The sequence below is a fragment of the Aythya fuligula genome, chromosome 1 (genome assembly GCF_009819795.1).
Source record: "Aythya fuligula isolate bAytFul2 chromosome 1, bAytFul2.pri, whole genome shotgun sequence".
NCBI lineage: Eukaryota > Metazoa > Chordata > Aves > Anseriformes > Anatidae > Aythya > Aythya fuligula.
The window spans coordinates 76,847,595-76,874,349 of NC_045559.1; the positions used below are offsets into that span (position 1 = coordinate 76,847,595).

Sequence of the window (26,755 nt, forward strand, 5' to 3'; positions counted from 1 at the left end):
AATGAACTTAGTTAAGAACTATGGTAATTGTTCATACATAAAATAAGAGGAAAAACAGTAATAAACAGTAGGCACTCAGATGCTGCAAAGGGATCTGAACAGATGGATTCATGTACATTTTCTCTGAGATCAACTCAATTTTGCATGGATACATCCAGCCCTTGAGATCTCCTTGCTAAATCATTATTTAAAATATCAATGCCAAAGTCTGAGATTCATTGGGAACCACTTTTGCACTTTGTTACTATTAGGAATGTTTCTAAGTATAGTGTATGATAATCACATATCATACACTAAGTTCTCTGACAACATGCAAACAAAAATGGAAGATGTAGATATACAGATACTTTGAAATTTACTGAAGCAGAAGTATTGTACAGCAATACGTATTCATCCATGAATTTACCTCAGTTTTTGATATGGAACTGGACTTTCAGCTTCTAAAATAAACTAGTGAACATTTTCTAATAATTAAAAAAGCAGAGAGGTTTGTATATTCAACCATATGTAACTTTACATGTTAATACATGTGTACTCATAGCATTGTACTAAGAGCAAACTTCAGTGTGCGGAATCAGGTTTATCCAAACTTGGCTTTAAGAACAAAAAAACGCATTGATGATTGTGGAAAACCCTCCTAAGAGCTGAGACAGAAACATACACACCACAACACAAAACAGACTAAGCATTTTCATGAACTGTATCATGTTCCATTATAGGTGAGTTCACCTTCACCAGGTTTCAATATATTCCTAGCAGAATCTCTAGGCACTATACTTTGCTGTTCCTCAAAGCAAAACCACTGCTGAAAGGACTTTTGCCAACTGGGAAAAATCAAATGCTCAAGGTTATATATACAGTAATCCTGACTCAGACGGTTGGGGTACTTGCTATTGAGGTCTCAAACTTTTCAGCTTTTAAGAGCTGAGAATCATGCGGAAGTAGCCCATCACATCACAGCGTTTGAGTTCCCAAGCTCAGCTAGGCGAACAATTTGTGGTACACAAAGGAAAGCAGGAGACAAAAATGTTGTCTTTTGCATGTGCATCTCTGAGTCAGAACAGAGACTGTCCTTGCTGCAACCAGCTGATGGTACTAGTGCTAGTGCACAGAGGAACTTTGGAAACCCATTTTAAGGCAAAACCTACAAGGTCTGATAAAACAGGGAGCTGCATGGAAGATGTGAGACCACAAGCAGATTCTGTAAATATTGTCACTAACTCTTCATGGTGGAAGACACATGGATCTCAGGAGAAAATTTTCCTTCCCCATCCAGTCACAGACAAGAAGTTTGTTTATTGATGTGTGTTTCTGTCTATAAGAGAAAGGTGTAAGTAGTAGGAAAAGAAGTATACTGACTATACTAAACAATTCTTGCTCAGTTAGACTTGACCACAGGCTGGTGGCTACAATCATGGATGGAACAGCCACACAAATATTTGCACTTCACAGAAAAACCTAAAATGGAGATGTAACAGGAGTCTTGCAATCTTTTTTCCAGACATAAATAGAGACTTAAGCAAAGGAAAACTGTTTTATATTATATCATGTTTTCTCTTCACACCATTAGGTACCATTTGGCAAATACTGCTAATGACCTTCCTATGACAAAAAGTGCAAAGGAAATGATGTTATGACGAAGGAGTTGAAAGTGAGCAACAGGTGAAGCAACTGGGGATGAACAGGGAAAGTGCTGTGGAATAAAGAATAAGATTACAAGCCAGAAGATGACACCAAAAAAGAACGTGGTCTGACAGGAAAAACTGAAAGAGAATGAAGTGTTGAAATGGAACAGATATGCTTAATGGGATCAGAAATGGCAGAGATAGAAGTGACGGGTCCCAAATTCTATTGAAAACATGTAAACTTTCCTCCACAAGAAATTTATCATTTAAATCAAAGTTTAGGAACAAGTTCCTAAGAGTTAACGCAATTTTCTCACCTAGCCTATCTACGAGGATGACTTATCATAATGGAATCATATCATATTGTTGTGAGGTTGCTCAACACTATGCCTTGCTCAGGTAACATTTAACCCTTTACTGGAAATCTGTTCAACATCAGAAGTAACAAAATTATTGAACTACAGTAATATAATTGATCATTTTCATTCTTATTAAAGATAACCATTTTCCAGCCATTGTCTTCAAATGTTCACAAGATCAGACCCAATATCTTTCAAAAAATCCAACAAATTCTCATTGTGCAAGTTCAAAATTTATATTGTAGTCATGCATAAACAAATGCTTGTAAGCAGAGGACTCAGTCTCCTTTAAGACATTTAACTGAGTCACTATTTTTTCACTTCCAGAGGCCAAATGTGAATCAGTATGTTTATATATTAATACTGTACATTCACACACAGTTTACATGAACTTACCTTTGAATATTAAAATACAAAATGATTGTCTACAATTAAGATCAAACACCATGACATTGCAGTAATAAATTGATACAAAACACTGAATGCAGTGCAATGTGTAGCATTCATATTCTTCTGACAAATATTTTCACAAGCAGCCTTTTTCTGACACGAGCCACACAATTTCACATGGGGATGCCACTGTAGCATTTACAAGTTTAGTAAAGCTAAGGATCTACATAAACAATTAGAGGAGTTAGGGAAGCAGGATGGCATGTGTCCAGTACACTCCATAAGAGTGTCTGTTGCTGTTTTTTGCTATGGCAAAAGCTTAAGAACTAAGGGTTTGCAAAGCAGATTCAGCAGACAGTAGCCAGAAACGGTGGGTATTTTGGCGCATGCTTGGATCAGGTGACAGTACAGACTGAAAACTATGGCAGCTCACTGAAATGGTTACAGAAAGTAATGGCCCTGGATTCTAGGTGGAAGCAAAAAGGCAAGCATACATAGCACTCAATCACAAGCTTTTCTAGCAAATCTATCAAGAAGTTTATAGCAAGGTTTATCTAACCTCCAAGCAAAAGAGTCTGCAAAAATTACACTGCTAATATACGCCTTTTGTTGGAAACTAAAGACTGAATATTAAACCTACTTTCATTAACATTTAAAAATTGGCGTATTTATAACAAAGTGGAAGCAAACTCTACTGTTTCTGGAGTTGAAGACTTGAGAAACAATGCTGTGAACAGTACAGTACTCTATAAAAATTGTGCCAACTCCAAGCTCCTTCAGCTGAAACCTTCCAAACTTACGTTATTAAACAACTCCAGTAGTTACAAACATTGCATTTATTTGGTGCCCCAGGTGTTTCTTTTGGCCAGTTCCCTAAGCCACCTTATTTCTTGCCATCAAAATATAAGGTTGACTTCTATTAGACAGCATGTTGTCCTGTTAACAATACAGCCAACCTCTTTCACCTGGCATACTTGCTTCCTCCAAATCAGAAAACACCTGCATCTTTCCAAAGTTATTTCCTAGAGGTCCTCCTTCAAGGTCTTTCAAGATTTAGCCATAATCTGCACTAGGCAAGGTCCCTACAGATTTTTTAAAACTTGAAGAAAAACTAAGAAGAACGATTTCTGAATTACACAGATTGTACTCAAGAGTTACTGTATTAAAGCTGAATCCTGAGACATCCTGGGCCTCATTCTTAACATCCTCAAAGTTGCAGGAATGGGCATAGTTACCATGCTTTTATACTGCAAACTGAGCTTCCTTATTCCTTCATTCTAAACCCGTTTCTATTAAAACCTATTAGTCTGCTTATACAGGAGCGAATGTTTTTTTTGTTTGCTTGTTTTGTTTTCTGGGTGTGGGTTGGTTTTGTTGTGGGAAGAGAGGTGTTTATTTATTTTTATTTTATGTTATTTATTTATTATTTAAGAGACTCCTTTGTGTAGAAGCTCCCTGACCTACAAGTCTAATTTGAACCTCTCTGGTCATCCCATAGATAACAGTATTTATCACCTCTTTAAAATATTTAACAGTAGGTGTACAAAAAGCCTCTTGTCAGTAAATTTTAAACATACAACCTGGGTAGCAAATAAGTAATCCTACAAAACACCAAGACTAATCTACAACTTAAAAAAGATTCTCAATGGCACTCCAACACCTTTTTTCCCCTCTTTAAATTGCTCCCTATGTTTAAGACCAAAAGATGTGAAAATGAAGAACTTTTATTATGATATAGAAACTGAAGGAAATCAATTACTGTGATGTATCAAATAGAAACTAAAATAGACCAGAAAAGCAAAAATCAGTGCATAAATGCCAAAGAGAAATGGTACACTTACTCCTACAGACAAAACATCCAGGCTAGAGAATAGTACTGTGAGTGCTTTCCTGCCAACCTATGAAATGAGGTCAGAAAGCACCTCTCTCATTTCTCAAGCCCAACCTGCTGAATGAGAAGAAAAGCAGGTATAAACGGTGATGTTGAGGAAGTTCTTCAATTATTGAAGATGCAGCATTAAGATCAAGGATTAGAATCGCATCCAGCCTTCATGCATTTACAGGATGCATTTACAGCCAGTATTTCAGCTGGCTGATCGAACACAACCATTCATTTGCATGGCTTGTCTTCTATCAGGTTAGTCAGGCAAAGTGACTCACTCTGCAAGCACATGATCACCAGAAGACTGCAGGACCACATGGCAGAAATTGTGCAGAAAAGTAGGATCACTGCTTTTAGTGACAACTCACTGTTGGAGTGTTTTATACCAAGATACACCTCTAGATGAGGAAAGAACAGCGTTTCACTTTCTTACATTCCCACAACTCCTGAATTTTCTTATACTCCAAATTCCATTAAAACCCCCTACATTATTGCTAGAAGACTGGAGAACACGTTTTTTTCTTTTGTAAGAAAAAAAAAAAAAAAAAAAAAAGAGAAGTTGCTTTAACTAGAAAACAGAAATAAGTGTCTCTGTAATTCCTGTTTCTCTGATAAGGGTGAATATATTTGTAATTCAGAAAGGAATGTATAGAATTACGCTTCCATCCAGGAATTCTAAAATGAATCAAGATGTTTTAATTGTCATACCCCTAAAAAACAATGATACAAATCATACTTCAGAAGTTTGGCACTTGGAATCCTGCCTTAACTTCCAAAGAGCTAACTCTCTCAGCCTTATGATCATAAGCAACCTCACATTGCTGACATCCCTAACACCAAGCCTTGAGACATTCTTAACACGTTCCTAATCTCAAACAAATAATCCTTGTAATGGGTGAAGCACTCAGATACCTGAAGGTTAGCATCTTCTAAATCTCACAAATGACATCACAAAATACAAATATTTTATATGAACTAGTGTGTAACCTACGCTAATTCAACCTTGTAAATCTAAACAATGTCCCACATGAGAAAAAATTAAGTACCTGGATTTTCACAATGACAAAAGCCAAGCCCCCATTGTTCTACACTTTGTCTATCAGTCACGCACTGCAAAGTATCTATGATTGGTATCAGGAATAAGCAAGCAAGAACCACTTGGACAGACCACAGCACAATTTAAACTTTTCTAGACATTGCACATAGTCTTTGAGGAAACAGTTTTCCATAAACTGGTTCAACCAAATCTGCTGAAAAATACTACCAGCATCCATGATGGTGACACGGCCTTTTAACTCCTCCTTTAAATTGCAGGTGGAGGTTTGATAGCAGTAACACAAGCTACAAAATAGCATCATTTAAAAAAAAAAATCTGTAATACCACCAACATGGCAATAATAATTTGGTTTACAATGAAAGAAAATCATCATGTAACAACTAAAATGAACTGACAAAATATGCTGCATTTGAAGATTTAAAAAATGTTGTTATATATACATATTAAAAATTAAACCTAAAATTAAACTATTTAGAAAAAAAAAATCATCCTCACCATATTTCCTTAGCACTATAGTATACTTCTTTAGTTGCCCAGACATAATAAAATGTTAATACCAGAATTATTTTGTCTCTGGAAAATTAGTGAGCCAGGCTTCTGTCTGTCACTCTAGTTTTTAGTTATTATCTCAATCAGTCATTCTTCCTATAATGGTGAAGTCCTTATAATTGTGCATAAGGTTCTTCTGATAACAAAATGAATGGGACATTAAGTATGATATAGGAATGTTTTAACTGTTCCTACTATACTAACAATTGCAAAGTCTGCCATTTTGACAAGCTGATAGGTAATAAAGAAACTACTACCCAAAGCTGGAGATTAGCTGAGCTCGTTACTCAGCTGTAACAAGTCAAGGGTTTTTAAAACAAGGCTGCCTATTTTACAACTAGTATCACAAACTGACCTACAGGTATGTTCTAAAGTTTTAAACAAGCCTAACTATTTGGAACCTTAAATTAAGCAAGAATATTACTGTATCTAACAATCATTGGAAGAAAAATACAGAGTTTCAAACAAAAATATTAATCTCTCAACAAACACAGCTGTTCACAGACAGGATTGCCGCTTTCTTGTTGACTGCCATGCAATCTACCTCACTGTACAATTGTAGAAACAAGATTACATTATTTGGCAGGAATACTGTCTCTGCATTTCCCATTCCTTGTTTACATTCCTCATGCTTTTATGCATTACATACACAGAACCTGTGCATACATCATTTCTATACACTCACAACCATTTTTTTTGTTTGATTTTAAAGACAAGCTAGCAGAAGAGCCATCTCTAAATTTCTACATCCAGTGAGTCTTTCCTACAGTTACTTTTGGAGCAAGTTCAGGACCTCGAGACCCCACTAATAGAGGCAAAATCTCAGAACTTACAAAAACCACTAAAAATATTTCTGCAAATAAAAATCAGTAAAATGGCTTGGGTTGGAAGGGACCTTAAAGACCATCTTGTTACAACCCCACCACAATGGGTAAGGAGGCCTCCCACTTGATAAGGCTGTCCAAAGCCCCATCTAATTTGGCCTTGAATACCCCTAGGGACACGGCATACAAAGCTTCTCGGGGCAACCTGTTTCCAGTGCCTCACCACCCTCTGAGTGGAACATTTCCTCCTACGATCTACTCTAAATCTCCTCTCTTTTAGTTTAAAACCATTCCTCCTTGTCCTATAACACTATCTGCATGTGTAAAAACTCACACGTGTAAATCCTCTGAAAGTACTGGAAGGCTGCAATGAGGTCTCCCCATAGCCTTCTCTTTCCCAGGCTGAACATCCCCAGCCCTCTCAGACTTTTTTCATACGAGAGGTGCTTCAGCCCCCTGATATCTTCACAGCCCTCCTGTGGACCCACTCTAACATGACCACATCTTTGTGGTGTTGGGGGCCCCAGACCTGGATGCAGCACTCCAAGTGGGGCCTCACAAGGACAGAGTAGAGGGGACCTGGAGGGGACCCACTCCCTCGCCTGCAGGCAAACCTCTGTTGATGCAGCCCAGGATACAGTTGGCCTTCTGGGCTGCAAGTGCACACTAAAAGCTCAAAGACAAATTCTACACTGACAATGATCAGCCTTTGTTCAGTTACTTTGTTCAGTTTGAATCTACTCAAAACTCTCTAAATGAAAAATAACACACAATCCCCCCCAAAAATTATTTCATTAATTTAAGGGTAAGTTAAGGGTATACCTACTTCAAAAGAGCATTCAAAAACCATTCACATTAACTATAAAAATATTTGGAATTACTCACTCCTCTGAAATGTTTGCAAAAAAGTAGAGGAAAGTAGTACTGAAAAACATCATATACTAATAGACATACTAATAAACTGTGAAAAGCTAAAGATCCATTCAGGTATCATGTAGCTTTTACTACTCCTCCTCCTGTTCAGAAAACCTTCTGACATCCGCCTTGTCCATTATCATATCATGACGTGTAAGTCAATCTGGAGATTCTTCTGGAAACAGCTAGAGGTCAAGCTGAACATTCTGTCTTGCCTGCTTGTTCTAACAGCAGCCGTATTACACACTAACAGAAACATTCTGACATTTTCTACTGCATTCTTTCAAGTACCCGCGGGAACGGGGTTAAGCTGAGGCAGGGGAAATTTAGGCTTGACATCAGGAGGGGGTTCTTCACAGAGAGGGTGGTTGCACACTGGAACAGGCTCCCCAGGGAAGTGGTCACTGCACCGAGCCTGTCTGAATTTAAGAAGAGATTGGACTGTGCACTTAGGCACATGGTCTGAACTTTTGGGTAGACCTGTGCGGTGTCAAGAGTTGGACTTGATGATCCTTAAGGGTCCCTTCCAACTCAGGATATTCTATGATTCTATGATTCTATAAGTATGCCACATTTACGTCCCAGAAAGCAGCAGTATGAAATGTAATTTGCACATTCACCGTATGTTTGTCTTTCTGTAAAGAAAAGCATTCAGTTTCGGAACCAAAATGTTTTCAGGCTTTCCTCTTACATTTCCCCCCACACAAAACTATCATTCTGGAGAATTTCACACTCCAACAGCAAGTCTGGAATAACACACAAACCACTCAGGAGATCCTTGGGAATTTTATTAAACATTTTTTCTCCTTCCATGTTTCTGACTACTGGAGCCAAAGAAGCACTGTTAGAGCAGCTCCCTGAATGAGGAGGTTAAAAATGGATTTAAGCACACTGAGTATGTTAGTCTATGAAACAGTTGTATGCAAAAAGGGTCTCTATTCAGTGAGTACCTCTTACTTGCTAAGAAGCCTTCCTTCTTTACATTTAACTTTGATGAGAAAGTAACAACGTCTTGTGGACTCAGGTTTCCTTCCACATTTTTATATTTACAGTGTATCTTCAGCACCCTGTTCCAGTGACAGCACCACAGGATTTCTTCCATTGTATTATGTGCCCTCTTTTCTAAGAATTTGTGCCCTTACCTCTCTACTTCTACTTTGCAGGTTCATCTTGATCATCATCTTTTGAAATCTTTACAAACATTTAAACAATTATGTCACTGAACTATATACAATTCCCAGATGTTTAGGTAGGTTTTTTTCCCTTCATCCAACAATCAGCCTGTACTTCCACATTTGATTTTAATGCATTCTCAAATCTCCGCAACTTTTCACCATCAGATACTGTTGTTGTATCTTACACAAAAAAGCCTCATTTAAAAAATAAAAAAAAAGAAAAAGAAAAAGGGAATATCCTTCCATATTCTTCAGTGTCTGTACACAAGTTACCTGACAAGCTTAAATGAAGTCTGAACACTTAGAAAAAGGAAAGTAATTTTAGCCTACTTGTGGTTGTTGGTTGCATTCTTGCTGAAAGGAATGCAATGTAAACATGTAGTAATGTTTTTCTTAATCTGTATTTAAAAAAAAAAAAAAAAAAACTCTCTGCTCTCCTTCAGGCCAAGTATTAGCAAGCAACAACAGAGCAAGTAAGCGAGCTCTAGAAGGGGGGAGATGAACAGAAATCTCCTGCAGTGATTTCTCAGTAGTAGCAGATTTACATAGCACATTCTTTATTTCAATCTAAGACGGGATTAATGCATGTAACCTAAGCTCTACTACAAAACTCATTATCCATTGCACATATAGATTCGTAACAGTTGGAAAAGACCTCCAACCGTTCCTCCTACCACCAATATCACCCACTAAAACATGTCCCTAAGCACCACATCCAACCTTGATATACAACACCTGATCTATTGCCTTTTTCCTCCCTTCTTGTTCAGCAACACACCAATGAATGAAAAGAAAACATACTTCCAGGAATATGAGGCATGACCTGCTCAGTCCCTGACCAGTACGATAAATCAAGACTGCCAGCAGAGCACTGCTGACCCATGTTCAAGGCAACAGAAATGCTGACAGTTCTTAAGAGAGGTATGAACTCTAAAATTAGACTTTGATTTAGGCCTCTCTAATCCAAAATTCTTGTATAATCACCACTTCAAGGTATAAAATGCATGTAACAGACATATGCCTTCTCTTTTCTGTTATCTCTAAACAATTTAGACTGCTGTTTTGGATAATTCATCAAGAAATGAATTCAAGACTAGCTTTCCCTTAGCTTCAAAGGCTTACATTTCTGGATCACTTTCTAGCCTAGCTTAACGTAGGCTAGAAAGTGTCTGAACAACTCAGTTACTCCATTATTCTCGTAAGTTTTTCCATCGTAACATCCCCCTAAACACTATATCAAAGAAGCAACAACTAATTCAAACTTTTCAAGGTAGCATAAAAGATGTGAAATTTCTACACCTTTAAACACTTTAGATCAGGCTTTGATACACCAATAATAAATCTGGAAATTCCATAATGTTATTTGCATATGGAAATTAAAATTCAGTTCAAAAGACTGTTTGAGAACAGACAAATTTATAAAATGAACTCTCAGTTCTAATTTTCCAGAACATGTAATGTGGCAAGGAACAAGGACACAAAAATAAGCTGTTTCACATACTAACTGTAATTGAACTGTTTATAAGATGAAAAATGTATACAGATATTATACCAAAGTAAACCAAAGTTTAAAGTATGACTGCAGATAATTTCCAAAAGCATGTGATATACATACTGCAACAGTGCAGTAACAGCAAGGCAAGTTTGATTCTGAGAAGAAAAAAACACAGAGGTCAGCTTTCTACCCTTTTGCTGTGTCAGCTTTAAAAACTTTACTATTTGGCAAGCTCTGCTGACTTTGACACTACATAGAGAGAAGTTATGCCTCTGCTTCTTCCAAAGTATTTTGTTTCCAAAGAAAAACAGTGGGGAGAATGATCCTCATTTCTTGCCAGAAGAGACCAGTATTCTATACAGCTTTTATGCAAACTGTACCATCAGCTCTTCCATTTTCTCTGCAGCTGTACACATTTTGATTCCTAAAACTGCACATAAAAGAAATAGAACAGTGGGGCTTTTTTGACATTAAGTTTTGAAGTGATTTTAGAAATTCCAATAATTATGTTGTAAGGCCTGCAAGCTAAATGCATTTTACAATACAGGAATTATGAACCAACAAATTCTGGACTATATACCATCCTCTTTAAGCAGCTTGTCCTCTTAGTAAATTTTGTCTATTTTTCACTCACTCAGTCTATTTATCTCTAAAATTTACAATAAACATATTCATTGATTTCCTGAAACAGACAGAAGTACAGCCATTGTTGAAGAAATTTCAAGCTCATGCAAAAAAAAAAAAAAAAAAAAAAATCACACCTGACATGATTCCAACTATATAAATCAGAACCCAAACCCGTTCTCTTTCTCTAACTTACTTGTTTTCCAAACACTTGGCTGAAAGCTAAGAACATGAGTATTCAGCTTTTCAGATATTATTATAATCTTAGTAATGCTATTTTTTACTAAAACGATGTTTTGCAATTTTAAAAAAAGCCTTTAACAACATTAAAAAGTAATACATTGTGGAATTTGATGCTTAAACAGATTTAAATTTGAAGCATTAACCTAATGAATATCCTAGAGCATTTCTAAGAACTTCACTGAGCTGCCATAATTTCTGTCAGCGTATGTAGTACCAAATGACTAGTAAAATACCTGCATTGAAACTATTCCAGTCTAGCAGTTTGTATGATCTTGTGTTACCCATAATTCCGACAAAGGCTGAGTTCAAAACAGCAAATTAGTAGATCAGTTATAGGAGCAGAATAGTGAAAAAAAACTACCAACAAGAACACAATTGACAACACCACTCCACAGGAACTGGAAAGACACAGACAGCAGAGTTAATAAGAGGCTGAAATAGAAAGGGAAAAAAGGAGCATGCTATAGCAATCTAGCACTAGGCGTGATCAAAGTGTACAGCATACAGCAATTATTGTGTAATCATTATGTTCTCAAACAACCTCTTTTATTGTTCTTTCCTCTTCTATATTTTCCTGCATATTCACTTGCCAGCTTATATGAGTCCTTTAATACTTTACAAACTTGATTCAAATGCTTAGTATGACCATCACTGCATAAGATTTTTTTTCTTACTACTTCACCTTCCCCTCCATCGCTATGTCCCTTTATTCTCCTTTTTTAGTTTTCATTGTTTTGAAATACAATGAGTTAGAAGTATCATGCATCTTACATTCACTTGTCAGGAGCAATCTATAAATCCCACAAAAAAAATGCAAAATGTCACTTAATTGTGCAAATATGCATCTCTACTTCTATTATTTCTCATCCTGCTTTCACTCAGTAGGCAAGAAATAAGAGTACATAATGGAAGATATCATTTTGGAAAACTCCTGAGCATAAACAATTTTTTTTTCCATTTTGTCTTAAATTTATCACATAGCAAATTTCATGTAAGTGATCTGTATTGTGTCAAAAATACAGAAGTCTATGACAACTTTGTGGCAAAAAAAGGACACAAATTATATGTTGACATTTATCTTAATTTTCTCTACATTTTTATAAATAACATCTTAAAAACAGGAAAAAAAGAACAGTGGTATGTACTGAGATGCTTTAAAAAAAAAAACCCTGACGTAGTTTTCTCGAATACAAATTAAGTCTGTGATTTTATTTTATGCTGTCAGTTTACTGCAGTAACAATCTACCTGCTTCAAGAATTACTTGCCTTAGAGCAATAAAAAGAAAATAGGAAATAAAAAGAATTATTTTTTTTTTTTTTAAGATGCATTTGCACAAATTTTGTTTTATTACTCCTGGCCAGTGCATGCAAAACCACTATCAGTGCTATTTTTGTCTCTCATCTGTCTGCATTTTAAACGCACTTGTTAACTCCTGCTTTTTAAATAGTATCTCTGCTTGTCTCGATGAATATAACAGAGTCAGCAGCCACTTAATTCTGATTTCAGAACTAGGACATGCAAAATACACTTTCTATTATTGGAGTTCCCTTGTAAATAATAAATTAAAATATTAAAGGATTGTTATGTATATGTTTTTAAGTAAGAACAGAAACAACACTGTAAAGGTGTTATCACCTGAGGTTAAAAAAAAAACACATATTGAGCTAAACTGTTGCAATTAGTCCTTAAGATTTGCAAGGAGCTGAAAGTTAGAAAACATTTCAAGCATTGAATTTGATTTTCATTTGAATGGACAACTGTTTAAATATTTGGAAGTAGACAAAAATTAATTAAACCCTCAACAATTCAGAGACAGTTCTTGGTAAAGTTACTGGATTCAAAGTACTTTATAATTTCATTAACTTGCTGAGAGATTTCTCACTGAAGACATACCCTCTGAATGACTATAATTGTTCATGCTTAAATTATTGCTTTTAATATACACTGTTAGAAGAGATCTGCATCTATAATAATACTGGTATTCTATAGAGTTTCAAAGATTATAAGTATTGCAATTGGACTTGGGCAAGATTTGTGTCAACATACCAGGATTGTGAATGCGATCCAAGAGCTTCACAGAACGCGCACTGACAACACCTCCAACATGGACAAGGAAGCCTGGTGGAAAGGCCGTCAAGGTAAAAAACGGAAATTCCTGTTATGAGTAAAAAAAAAAATAAAACAAAACATATCAACCTATATGCATAAGCATATCAAGTGCTTATCAACCACTGCTGGATGCCAATAAACATGCAGTGAACTGGTAATTCCCCTGGAATACAAGCAAAGCAGTTACATTGGGCCAAACATACCTTCAGGCTTACTAAGCACTGTGTAACCATTCATCTTCATATACCAATAGTATAGTAAAAGTCGAGATTCTAAAAATGTAAAAATACTTTTCCCCCATAGATCTGCATCCCAAAATAGTATTAATTAATGATCAAAACGTTATGTATTTGTGTTATTGGTCAACTTTTGGGAGGCAGCAGAGCACCGTAATTTTACTCTTATTAGCTAATAAAAAATAAAGGAATATTTTCCTCCAAATTCTAGGGTTTATTGTTACATCTGAATGCAGTTTGATCCTGAAGCACAGTGTAAACCTAATTGTACTTCTGCAAGACTGATAAATGTCTCATAAATATAGCATAGAATAAAGCATAAGTCTTTGAAGTACAACTAGGTTCTTAAAAAAAAAAATCAATTCCACTTTCATTTACATAGATTGGTTTTACCAATTCATAAATAAAATGAAGAATTAAGTTTTGGCAATTGTTTGAGAACATTTATACAAGAGGCCAGGTAAGAAGTAACAGTTTTTCATGACATACATGACAGAAAATAAATCTTTCATACTCAGGGGAGATGAATCCCCAAATCGGAATATTTTCTAAAGAGATACTCTAAGGAATATCTATTATACATATTATAGCATATGTATGGGGGAAAGGTGACGGATTCAGCAATTCTAAGTGCAGAGGCAAAAAAAAGTAAAAGAAAAATCGTGCAATCATGGTTTTTGTAGTCATGATGAATGGTTAAATGGTAAAAATAAACAGCGCCATTGTATATGAGAAAAAGTACAGGATAGATTCCCTTCTCACATACTTGAAGCACTTGCAACAGTATAGTGCAACTGAGCTTCTACCTAAATAGTGTACATGCTGCAGATTAAATGAAGATCACGGTTCTTCCAGCAATACATGGCATGAAAAATCCTCTTAAGCTAAAGCCCAACATTGATTTGAAAATGAACACTTCAGGATTATTACTACCCATACAAAGGTTATTTAAACTCTTACAACTCTTAAAAGATCCTACAAACTCCTATTTTTCTGGATTTTCAATTATTTTACAGAATTTCAAAACTGAGGCAAACTTTGTAAACAGTAGTAACAGTAGTGTCAACAATCATAAGCAAATAAGAAAATACTGCATGCGCATTTTATGAAGCAATTAAAAAGTCGGAATATTTCACCACAGGACTCTGCAAAGCTGCTTGGCTAATTTGTCTTCAGGAGCATCAATGGATCTCTAAAGAAGGCTAGAGAAAAGATTCCACCAGATGGTTGCACCAAAGCACAAAGTGCTGTGAAGGTCACGAGAGTAGCCAGAAAACCCTGACTACAACACAATCTAGACTCCTTTTCTGTACTGTTTTTCATGCCAATAAGAGGAAAAATTCCAGTACAGCAACACAGTCAGAACTGTTTCAGTTTTGCTTGCTACATCAACTGTTCAGCGATTCACAAGTACAGCGATATTTTTTTCGTTTAATTCTATGGCACCTATTCTGCACAACTTAAATATATCGTAGATTTGCTTTGTCCCATGAAAATAGTTATCCTGCATTTGTAACATTAAGAATTACTAGCTAGCTTTCCCAGAACTACAGAAATCATTTTTAAAATTTTAATGCGTGCCATTTATATGAAGTTCCATTCTATGCTACATTTATGTTTTATACATACATATATTGATACTTCCAGCACACTTAAAGTGAACGTTTTTACTTCACACTCTAAAATACAAACCAATGCTTTTATAGAGATTCAGAAGCTACTTTAAATTTGTGATTTAGTTTCATAAGGCTTTATACTGCAAGTATTTTTAACACATTGAGAGTTCCAGTTTGCCTGATTTTTGACTTTACAAACTAGGAATTTAAAATAATAACATGGCTTTGTCTCAATCAATACAGTCAGGTATATCAATAACAGGAAGTCTATGTTATGATATATGTTAAAATTAGAACTGTATCTGATCAGTTAATTTCAGCCACAAACAGATCTACATAACCGAATCACTGACCAATTCCAACATACATGTATTCTTACTCCATTAATGTGTCTCAATCCTTCTGACACAGAATGCTGTCACTTCGTATGACAGCCCTTTTTTTTCTCCCCCAAGCTTAAGGGTTTTGGTTTTATTATCATCACATATTACTCAAATACAAGATTCAGCCTCAACTACATGTGTTACTCTGTAATACTTCAACATTTTAAAGCTATACTCATTGCATGGAAAACAAGACTCCCTAAGAAACAGTTGCAGTACTTGCATATTACAGATTTCCTCTATTCCTACCCTTCGCAAGGGACTACCTTTAAAACATGGTGGCACAAACACAGCATCTTCCTGTGTGTAAGAAGACACCCTGACTTTGATTTTCCAATCTACAACTGAAGACAGTCAATCATGTTATCAATACTAATTGGTAAATTAGAAGTTGGACACAATGATCCTTGTAGGTCTGTTCCAGCTCAGGACATGATTCTAATTTGCTGTGTCACTTCAGTTACTGACTGCATAGACTCTGAAAGATGTCACTGATTTCATCCTTGCTACTACACAGAGATCTTATAGCCTGAGAAAGTTTGGAGAAAGTTTGTTAAGGCTACAATAAAGTTAATGCAATGTTTGATACAGTGCTTTAAAATGCTTGTGTGTATGCATACATGTATTGCTAGTATTCTAGCTGCATTTTACATACATTACACGCAAAATAATGAAAAAGCACATGGAACAAGGCTACACAGACACATCTTTTGGTGTTAGTGCCACAGAAGCAGATATCAGATTTCCTTCCAGCCATTCACTCATTCCCAACACTGTACCACTCCCTCAGATAGTGCTAGTAATGCTGATATTTTCATAGAGCTTTTGCAGCTGAGCCACAGTATACGGATCTGATCCATATTCAAATACTGTTAATTTCCTGCTTCAATTATTCTTATTCTATGTAAATAAATGTGCCTGCTCATGAAGTCCCCAAATGATCTTATACTTTGTATTTCAACTGAACTGAGGGCATGGCCTAGATAGTAGTAACAAGTTGCTGGAAAGAAAAGTTGCTCAAGTCAGCATTGCAGCCAGCAGAATGACACAGAGAACTGCATTCTAGCAACAGTTATCTAGCAGTGCTCTTGACAAATGAAGATCGGTGGATCTCCATTTTGTAAAGGTAGCAGTAAAGATCTCTCAAGCACTTGCAGAATGCAAGTATGGAGGAGTAACAGCATTTGTCCAAGTTGGAGTCAACCGAGATACAAATGACAATCAAGAGCAGCACTTGATCGTTTCCATGAAAACACAGGTAAATTTTTGCCTGCTGACAGAGATACAGCATATATGTTTCCAGATAAAAGTACACATATAAAAGTACACAGATAACTGTGCTATATTTACACCTGCTATCAACAGGCATCCTGTGAATTGTTAAAAATACATTATTATAAAATATAACATGTATATGAGTTTTCCATGGCTGGTGGATTTTCCCAAAAGAAACAATAACAGTAAGATTACTCTTCTAGCAAAATCTGTTCTGGTTTGCAGGTAGGGTTATTTAAGTGACAGACTAAAAACACACTGATTAAAAAAACTGAGAAGATATCCAGTTAAACAAATTGTTTCTAATGGTTAGCATTGCCATATACCCAAATAATTATAACTAAGATTCAATAGAATTTAACTATATGTCTAATACATGTGGAAAGATAACACACACATCGATGTTAGACGTCATCTTACATGCTACCTTAACTAATCCAGACAGGTAACTAGAATGCACTCTATTTGTAATGATGAAACAGACAAAAAAAAAACTCTTATGAATGCCAAAAACATGGAGCTAAATGTCTCTCTCCATCTTTGTTATTAATTCTAGTTGAATATCTGAAAGAGTTAACTGTAGCAAAACCAATTTCAACCCGAAATTTTCAGAAAGACAACAGGAACACATTTTTTTATATCAATTAAGAGTCTGCATGCTTTGCTACATTATGATTATCTTATCCTTAAGAAAAAATTCAACATATTTCGATTCAAATTTACAGTATTTTTTCCACTAGTTAATATATAGGTCTTATCAAAACAATTCACAAATCATTCAAATTCTAAAGACATGTTATCTGTCCTTATTTTATATTATTAATTACTTTTAAAAAGTCTTCTAAAGAAATAACAGATAAGCCATGAAATATCTATAATGCTAGCTGAAAAAGGTAAAGTTAAAAGATGTTTTTAAAGCTTTTTTTCTCCTCTAAAACATTAAAAGCAGAGCCATGGATTTGTATTTAAGGAGAAATTATAACTGAAGCATATCAGCATGCAAAATATAAAATTAAACCAAAAAATACCAATCTGATAAATGCTTAAAACAAAAAAAAACAAAACAAAACAAAAAAGTCCCGCATAAACAAAATTCCAAAGAAATCTGCAGAAATGTCACAAAGAAGAAAATCAAAAGATTCCAAATTATTATTCAGAAATCTTCAATACAAAAAAAAAAAAAGAAAAAAAAAAAAAGGAAAAAGCCTACAGTAAGAGTCACACAATGTTTTGGAACATACCCGCCTTCTACAGAACCTATGAGGCGATCCTCCCTTAGCAATGGACAACACAAAAAATGAGAAGAAAATCATCCTCTTAACTCAAAATAATAACTATTCACTTCTGCTTTACAGATGTAGCTGATATTGTTTTCAACAAAGGTACAGAAGTTTTACATAAGAAGCTCAGATAATTACAAAAGTTAAAACAGATTTTTTCTCCTTGAACAGAAGATTCGCATTTATTCCTCCAAGATACGTCACTAATAACACAACAGTTTGATAAGAGCAGTATAAAAATAAAAGTAGCAATGACTTTTTTTTTAATTAAAAAAAATAAAACCACACTTTTTATACTGCTGTGTATTCAATAATATACTGACAGCATAGTAACACATGGCATTTTTAGCCCTACAGAAGTTCTTCCAAAGCCTGTAAACATACAAAGACCTTTTATTGTTTGGGAAATGAATTTAGGTTACCATCTTATAAAGGCTACATGCATACCATTTCATGCAGTAGAAACAATGCTAAACTATGCACCAACTTTCTTTTTTCCCCAAACCAAAAAAGTGTTCTTAGTTATAAGTGTTGTTCACCTTGTTTAAAACTATTTCAATGTTTGAGTTTGGCTTCTATAAAAATTTAACTAAATACATGACAATAAAGTATTAAACTGACCCATGCATCAGTGATTTACTAAATATCAGTAACATTTGCTGTAAGTTTCTTGTAATACCAACAATAATTGTGTAATTATTGTTGTAATTGTATAATTGCTAATATACACACATTATGTTTATTAGCCCCACTCTTAATGTTTCAGTAATATATTAGAATTCAGGTGTTTTGTTTGGATTAAAAAGGCTATTAAACATTCAACATTTACACTAAGTTTTCAGACATAAAAAGTATGCATATTTTTTAAACAGAAAGAGGAAACATGTAACTGCAAGCTAGATTTTCAGGTTAGTAGATTAGAAATTTAAGTATAAAATGCCTTACCCTTTGTTCCAGAGCTGACTGAGTCTGCTGTCTTAAAAGAGTTTTAAATGGCCCCCCTTCTTTTCCAGCACTCCCACTGCCCATTCCTGAAGAGTACCAGTACAAATGACATTCAAAAGAAACATTCAAGAAAACATATATTATCATTTGTAATGAAACTTTGATTTAAAATTATATAAAAGTCATTAAAACAGACAAATTATCCCCTTAAATTTTCAGGGGGAAAAAAAACACTGAGTATCACAGTTAAAGTGTTTGGGTGAAAGCGATAGGGTGAGGGGGTGGTTGGGAATTTCCTTTGTTTGGTTGTTTTTAAGTGACTAGCAGCATCTTTAAGCATTACAGATTTGGATAATAAACATCCTGATATAAGACCTTTTCCTCATGTCCTGAATTTAAAGGCTTTTAAATAGGAAGTAGATCTTGGAAGACCTGGGCTTTGAAAAAGCTTTTTTTTTTTTTTTTCCCCTTCCCTCAACTGTCACTACTGGCAGCTGTAGTGGTAATTTTAATAAATATCTACCCACCTTCTGTGCTTTTCACAGGAAGTTTCTACATAATCAGAGTTTCAATCTTTATATAAAAGGGTTGCACTCACCACAAATTCCACACTGTCAAACAATTCCTCTCTGCTAGATTCCTATATAGTAAGGCACGTATATTTTCATCATCAGTTTTAAAAAAAAATCTGCCTTTCCAATAGCTTCAGAATAACTAAATCACCTTTCCTAACCACTGGGAGGAGACGCTACACAGTATTAGCAGTAGCTATATATTGCATGAGTGGGACTAAAAAGAAAATTGCAAAGACAATGCAAATCCTTTGAACTGAAATATAAACTCTGAAAAACACAGTAACTGTTTTAACAATTATACAATGGAATATTCACTCATCCGATTTACTCAGACAGCTAAGGAATAATGCTTACCACTTAAAACTGCCACACTTATTTGATTACTACGCTTTCACACACATAACCTGCAGATTATTTGTAAATGAAAACAAGTAAATTCTAGTTTTGCATAAAAGGATAATACTCTATTTTTTTTATTATTTTTTTTTTTCATATATTTCACTCCAGGAGTTTGTCTGAAGAGCTGTGAAGTTTATCAGATATGCAAATATCTTTGCTACCAAAGGATGTGTAATCAAGGAACTGTACTCTTAATTGAGCATGGCAAGATGCAGGTTATATGTATGACTGTATTATTTGCTCTACAAAGCAACCACAGAAGTAAAAACTAAGCACCTACCAAGATTGTGTTTTTCGTAAATTAAACACAATATTGGTGAATCAGATTTTCTTGGTAATACTTCATGCCTAAAATATGTTATTGTTGGTATTTACTGCCTCTAAAACTATCAGAGCTAACTGGACCCTATAAAAATAATCACCTAAGTTTGGGAAATCACTAAGGATAAAGAAAAAAAAAGAAGTTTCAGGAGCAAGATGAAATAAAAACACACTACAGTTAAGTGATTTTCTGTTACAATAATTCTAACTAATTAAACACAATTCCTTGCTAGTTTCCTTTTTCTTCTCATTAAGCAACTAATAAACATGAATGAGATTGTACAAATACACCGAAGTGTAGTCACTTGTTTTAATCAAACACAGGAAGATCTGGAAATAATATTGAACTTCATATATGTTAACTTTATTCCTAACATTTTCAAAAATGACTAGACTATCATTGCCATGTAATTGTGTGTGTATATACACACCCACACACACTTACACACACCATAATTTCTGAAGAATAAATATTTTTAGCTGTTCTTGGATAAGGAAACAGAAAGGATTACTATCTGTATAGTCCCATTAAACAAGATTTTTATTGTTTTTTTTTTGTCCTTTTTTTTTTTTTTTAATTATTTGCCATTGATTTTAAGTGTCATTGTCAGGGACTATACAATATTAAATACAGACAAACAGTACAAATACTGGACATGAAAAACAAAAATACAAACTAATCAAAATAGCTTCTACAGAAAGAAAAGGCAGTAATATCAACTATTTAATTTAAATCTATGAAAATAATACATGCCAGTGGAATGGAAAAAAGGGCAGTGCAAATAAAAAAATCTGTACGGACTTTGCTTAAAACGCATTAAAAGAGCAGAGTTGCCAGCCATCTGATAGCCAGACTTCAAAAAAATATACGAATGAATTAATGAGCATGTGCGTGTGCCATGCAAAATAGAGGAACAACAAACTGAAGGGAACGGGAGGGGGGTGGGGGGAGAAATTATTTTAGTTCAATTACCAAAGGAAATTGAGAGGGGAGATGAGAAAGTTCTTCAGCATGAACTATGTGTGTTTCAATTCCTGTAATATAAAGAGTTCTGAAGCTGTTGCAAGCTTCTAAAGCGGAGGTGAGAGATGGTATGAATAGTCATGTAGCCAGCAGTTTTCAGAGGCTAACAAAAACATAGGGTTATAGAAGGCTGTGTGTTAAGTGTCCCTACATCAAATAGCAACAACAAATTCTTAAAAGTTTGTTTAAAAGGCCATAATAGATTGATCCTACCAGAAGCAGCCAGAAGCAGCTCTTCAGTGAAAGAAACACTTTTCCTCAGAACAACTGGGCTGACATGGCTAGAGTGTAGAGGGTTAAGGCTAGACCCCGAGAGGAGGAGACAGGACTTTTTAAGATGTGGGGAATCACATGAGAGTGTAGGGGAGCTGGGAAACAGGAAAATCCTAGGTCCCTGTGGGGAAGGTGCTGTGGAGGAAAGTAATAGAGACAAAAAGATGTAGATTCAGAAGATGACTAAAGAAACAGAAAAAATCAAAATGAAGCAATTTTTTTGTTCTCCAAATGAACCCACACTAAATTATTTCTCAACATACATAGAAATGGAATGACAGTACAGCTACACAATGTGAATGAGAAGCATGTTATCAAAAATCATGAATCAATTAATTTCACTTTGAAATTATTTAGTTTTATTAAAAAGCCATGATAATCTAAAATTTGTTTTAGATTTTATACAGAATTTATTAAGTGGTATGGAATTAAGGCTAAATAACACAGTCTTCTTACACAATCTGATTACTTCCGTTATTTAGGTGTAAAAAGTTCTTGGGAGTCTTAAATCTCATAGAATAGTACAGTCTCACAAAGAAAAAGAGTTCCTACCTTCTTGATTTCCTCCTAACATATACTACATCAAAATGTATTACCTTACTGAAATATGCAATGTTGTTTGTCTGCCTGACATTTCTGTTAGCTTGTAGCGGCATAAAATAGGCCACTACTCACTGAGGAAATCAAGCTTCACACCAAAACAAGCCTTCTCAGAACAGAAAAAGTTCCCCTTGTATTTAGAGCAAACACAGGTCAGAATGGATAATACAATGTTTTCCAGAAGACATTAGGGTAATATTCTCCTGACTTGGAGCTAATGAAAACTAGATGCTTACGCATATCCAAGTTTTGATCTCTTCCATTTTGTTATTCATATTGTGAAATTGTGGTATCTGCACTCTTTTTCGAGATTAGTCTCCATCTCAAGCATGTGAACGTACAAGCTACCTGACTGAGTAATAAAGAGACCGTAGCGTACTGCAGAAAATAATCAGGAAGTACTTCATTTTTCATATCAGCCTATCCCAGTAACTGCTGTCTCAAATTTCATGTTTTACGTGTCACGTTAATAAAAATGGCTATTTTAATACTAATATTACTAACTTTCACACTGAAAAGCAGTTACAGCCTTTAGAAATGACAATGGATGCTGAAACACACACTGAATTGTTAAAAGCATCATACTGAATTTCGTATGTTATGGAAACATCTTTCGCACATCATATTTTAGGTAAAACAAGTTACAAAAAAATATTGTTCTTTCAAGCTAATAAGATTCAAAATTTAGTACATAGCACCAAGATGGATTATTTTTAAATGTAATGAGCAAATCCTCTTAAGACAAGTTTCAGCAGCAGAATTAAAAGCTGCTAAAAAAACAGTGCTAGCAAGCAAAAGTACACCTACTGTTAGCTTTAATACTACAAGGATTGGTAGAAAATAAGTCTGCCTTTTCTACATACTTCAAAATCCCTACAAATAAGAGGTATCAATTACACAATCTGTTTTAGTTCTGAATGAACTGACTGAAGGTAAGACTATCCACTCAAATAACATTACCAGTAATGATATAATGTTGCAGGTTCAAAAATTTGACAAATTCACACGCAGTAAATTGCTGCCTTAATAAATTCAGAATGGTTACAACTGCAGAGATGAGTATTGACACTATATTTAAATCCTTTATATGACACAGTCCTTACCGTGAAAATCTGTTCAAAAAACACACTTTCAAATACTCCATAAAACAAACAAGAATTAGTAGTTCTCCTATATAAACATCCTTTATACAAGTGACCATTATAGGTTTTCCACAAAAGTTATTTACACAAAAGAACCAAAAAAGAAAGTGCTGGTGGTGTGGGGCTGTTTTTATGTTTGTTTGGTTTGTTTCTTTTTTTTGTTGTTGTTGTTGTTTTTCCTCCCCTTTTTGTTGTTCTTATTTCTTATTTGGTTTCAGGTTTTGTTTTATTTTAAACAGGACAGAGGTAATAGAACAAGGAAAGACAGCTTTCCAACAGGGAACATTTTTCAACAGAAATCTGGAGAATAAACTAGGTAAAATATTTAATATAAATGCTACATTCAAATGCCGTTAATTTATCTGCTTGGAAAAACTCTCACAAGGTGCTTGGAAGGAGTGCTATCAAGTAAAGCTGAACCAACTATTTTAATATGCTTAAAAGCTGTCATGATTAGATGGAGACAAGAATGCTTTGAGCTTCAAATACCACAATTTAAAACACTACTTCAAAGACAACCAAACTTTTATAAACAAATCTAGAAACTATTTAGCCCTACAGTGGCAAAAACTCAAGTCACGTAATAGAGAATAAGCAGAATGCAATTCTTTGAGCTATGCTGACATTATTACTGACACGACTCTAACCACAGACTAAAAAAATTAAGAAGGGAAGAAGGAAATACTGAAGAAGTTTTGTTAGACCAATGGAGAAAGAAAAATGCTTTTAGAAGATGGGTAGAGTATAATTTAGGTTACTTTCAAAAATTATACTGTGTATGTAAAGCCGTTTCCAGGCTTCCATAACCAGGGAGATTAAACAGGCAGTAGCTGCACAATTTCTATTATGGCATTTGCAAGGAGTAAAAAGTCAGAGATAAGCATACAACAATACACTTAAAGTACAATACATTGTGCTTGAAAATTAAACAGTTTTAGTAAGAACACTCTGCCTCTTACTGTATTACGATGAGAAATGTACTCCCATGATCTGATATGAAATGGAAGAAATCAGAAAAAGGCAGTTGCTTAGGACTCCCTTAATGTTCTGTGGTATTTTATTTTGGCTTGAATACAGTTGTGCTAGAAGCATCACTTTAATGATATTTCCATATTAGTGGAAACCTAAGGTGGGATTTAAATTCTCACCCTACAGAAACTCTTTTCAAGCATGAGATGATGTTTTCAATTTCTACATCATTTTGATAGATAACTTAAATGCCAAAAAGCAAAAAGGGGTTGAATGAAAATATAAAAAGAGAAACACAAATTAAAAGTGGGTGGAAGCGCCTTACCAGTTTTGGGTGTCAAACTCAAATCTGTGTCAGAAGAAGAGGACTGTCGACTGTAGGACTTGGAAGGTGAAAAGGAATAGGTTTGGTTTTTCAGAGGGGTGGAGGGTCCTGATGAATGAGTATTGGGATTGGGATCTTCATTGAAGGGAATCCTGCCAGAAGAAGGTGGAAACACATTCAGTAATCCTGTGCCAAAGGACCTGGCTGACAGCAGCATGATCCAAACACCAGGATAGGGTTGGGGCAGGGCCAGCAGCTATTCCTTAGGTGCGAGACTGGGGATAAGGCCAAAGGCAAACGCTGTTTACCCATTCAGCATTCTACAGATAGATGCTGATAATCTACAATGAAACAATTAAGCTGAATGAAAGGCATGAGATGGGACTAAAGAAAAAAAGATTATATATACGCAAAAGAAAAAACTGAAAACAGTTTGTGGCTTAAAAATCTGGTCAAATGCACAATGCTTTGAGTTAGTTTAATAAAGAAAAAGTGATTTCAAATTATATTTGTGTTTATACATAGTCATACATTTATGTATATACACACATATGCTTTTTAAGAAAAAAAATAAAATGTTTCCTTATCCTATAGCATCATCAGCATGCCACAGCTAAAAACAGAGCAAAGAGGAGAATCTTTATGGGAACAGCTATATTAACAGTTCACTTACGTACAGATTGACTTACCTGCTCTCCAAAACTGTGTCTTCCACAAATGGCACATACCCTTCTTATAATCATTTTAAAACCCACATACTGTATGTGAATTATGCTTGAAAGCAATTATTAACTTCAATTGAAATATATTTCCCCCAACAACTGTAACACAGCAAATGTTACTCAGATGCATCAAATTAGTTTTACTTAATTTCTTATGAAGTAAACCCATTAAAGAGAAATGAAGAGTGTGGCATTGTGGAAGAGACTGATGCACTTTCAAGAAACTACTTCCTTTGTTTCAGCAGCTGCACAGAATAGATCTTCACTGACAACAGTAGGCGTCTCCATGAGAAAATGAGGGAGAAAAGATGGGTGGTACCTGCCTACACTGCCTGCCTGCCTGCACTTTGCGACCACTGTGCCTGTGGCCTGTCTCTCCCCAGCTCTTGAGTCTGAGCAGTCTCGTACCAGTGTAGATGAGAGTGGGAACAGACACAGAGAAGTTCTGAGTAAGTCGTGAGCCAGTAGCAGTGTGAATTGGACTGTTGTGAGTCGAGCGGCATCCATGGCTTGGCGGATGAACCAGCGGAGACCTGAGAGAATTTGCAGCCAGGGTGGAAGAAAAGAAAACAATACATACAAACAGGTTGCAAAGTTATGTTATAAATGATTTAAAGGGAGGTTTAGCTAGAGGAGATCTTTTACTTTAAGCAGACTAAGAATTTTAATTCCTAGCATGCAAGAGTCCAGATGAAATAGAAAGGAATAGCTTAAGCACTAGCTTGTGAATGTAAAAAGATTCTTTGGCAACAGTGCATCAAGTTAGTAAAGCCAATATTAAGAAGTATTAGTCGACTTTGCTGCCTTTGAGAAGCATTATCGCTTTTTGGACTGAGGGACAATCATTCTGTCTACATCCACTACCAAGCTGCTAAACATAGATTATTTGGGGGATGAAATTTTCACATTTCACTTCAGAGTGACTTATGAATGCCTTTTAAGTTGGTGGTTACCAGGTCCAGTTTGTTGTTTTTTTTGTTTGTTTGTTTTTAATCACTACTGTTATTTTATGTTCCATCATATCCAGAAGCCTTTTCAATAGCAAAGTTTTAAAATTAAGACAAGTTAAACAAGCTACAATTTGAAATCGAAAACCATAATTTTGAGAAGTCAGAGCACACTGCTGCCTACACTACAAAAATGCCTGATTACTATTGTAACAACGCAACAGCAAGTTAATGAAGATGGTGGGGAATATTACAGAAATAATATGCTTTTGATGCTCATTTTTCCTTCCAGAAATTGGATGGCTCTATCAAACAGAAAATAGGTAATTTATCCAAACAACAATTTAGAGACTGCAAGTATTTATCTATTAATTTCTGTGCACATTGAAAATCTGCACACAACCTGTGTTTGGTGCTGCAGTAGGTAAAAGAGATCAAGAAACACTGTTTTTCATCATAAACAGCATTCTCTGCA

General features: G+C 35.1%; 1 protein-coding gene across 16 annotated transcripts in view; it reads right to left on the reverse strand.

Moving 5' to 3' along the window:
• C2CD5 (C2 calcium dependent domain containing 5) overlaps nucleotides 1-26,755 on the reverse strand; it is a 66,174-nt gene that overhangs the window by 28,363 nt on the left and 11,056 nt on the right. For 6 of the 16 annotated variants that reach the window (XM_032208197.1, XM_032208199.1, XM_032208198.1 and 3 more), the window contains exons 7-12: nucleotides 24,612-24,763; nucleotides 21,516-21,710; nucleotides 18,984-19,069; nucleotides 18,000-18,032; nucleotides 13,186-13,294; nucleotides 11,372-11,437 (exon numbers count right to left, since the gene is read on the reverse strand). In XM_032208197.1, the coding sequence (XP_032064088.1) occupies nucleotides 11,372-11,437; nucleotides 13,186-13,294; nucleotides 18,000-18,032; nucleotides 18,984-19,069; nucleotides 21,516-21,710; nucleotides 24,612-24,763 (641 nt within the window). Of the gene's footprint in view, nucleotides 1-11,371; nucleotides 11,438-13,185; nucleotides 13,295-17,999; nucleotides 18,033-18,983; nucleotides 19,070-21,515; nucleotides 21,711-24,611; nucleotides 24,764-25,741; nucleotides 25,867-26,755 lie in introns of all 16 variants that reach the window. The other 10 variants (XM_032208208.1, XM_032208207.1, XM_032208204.1 and 7 more) reach the window with 8 other exon arrangements.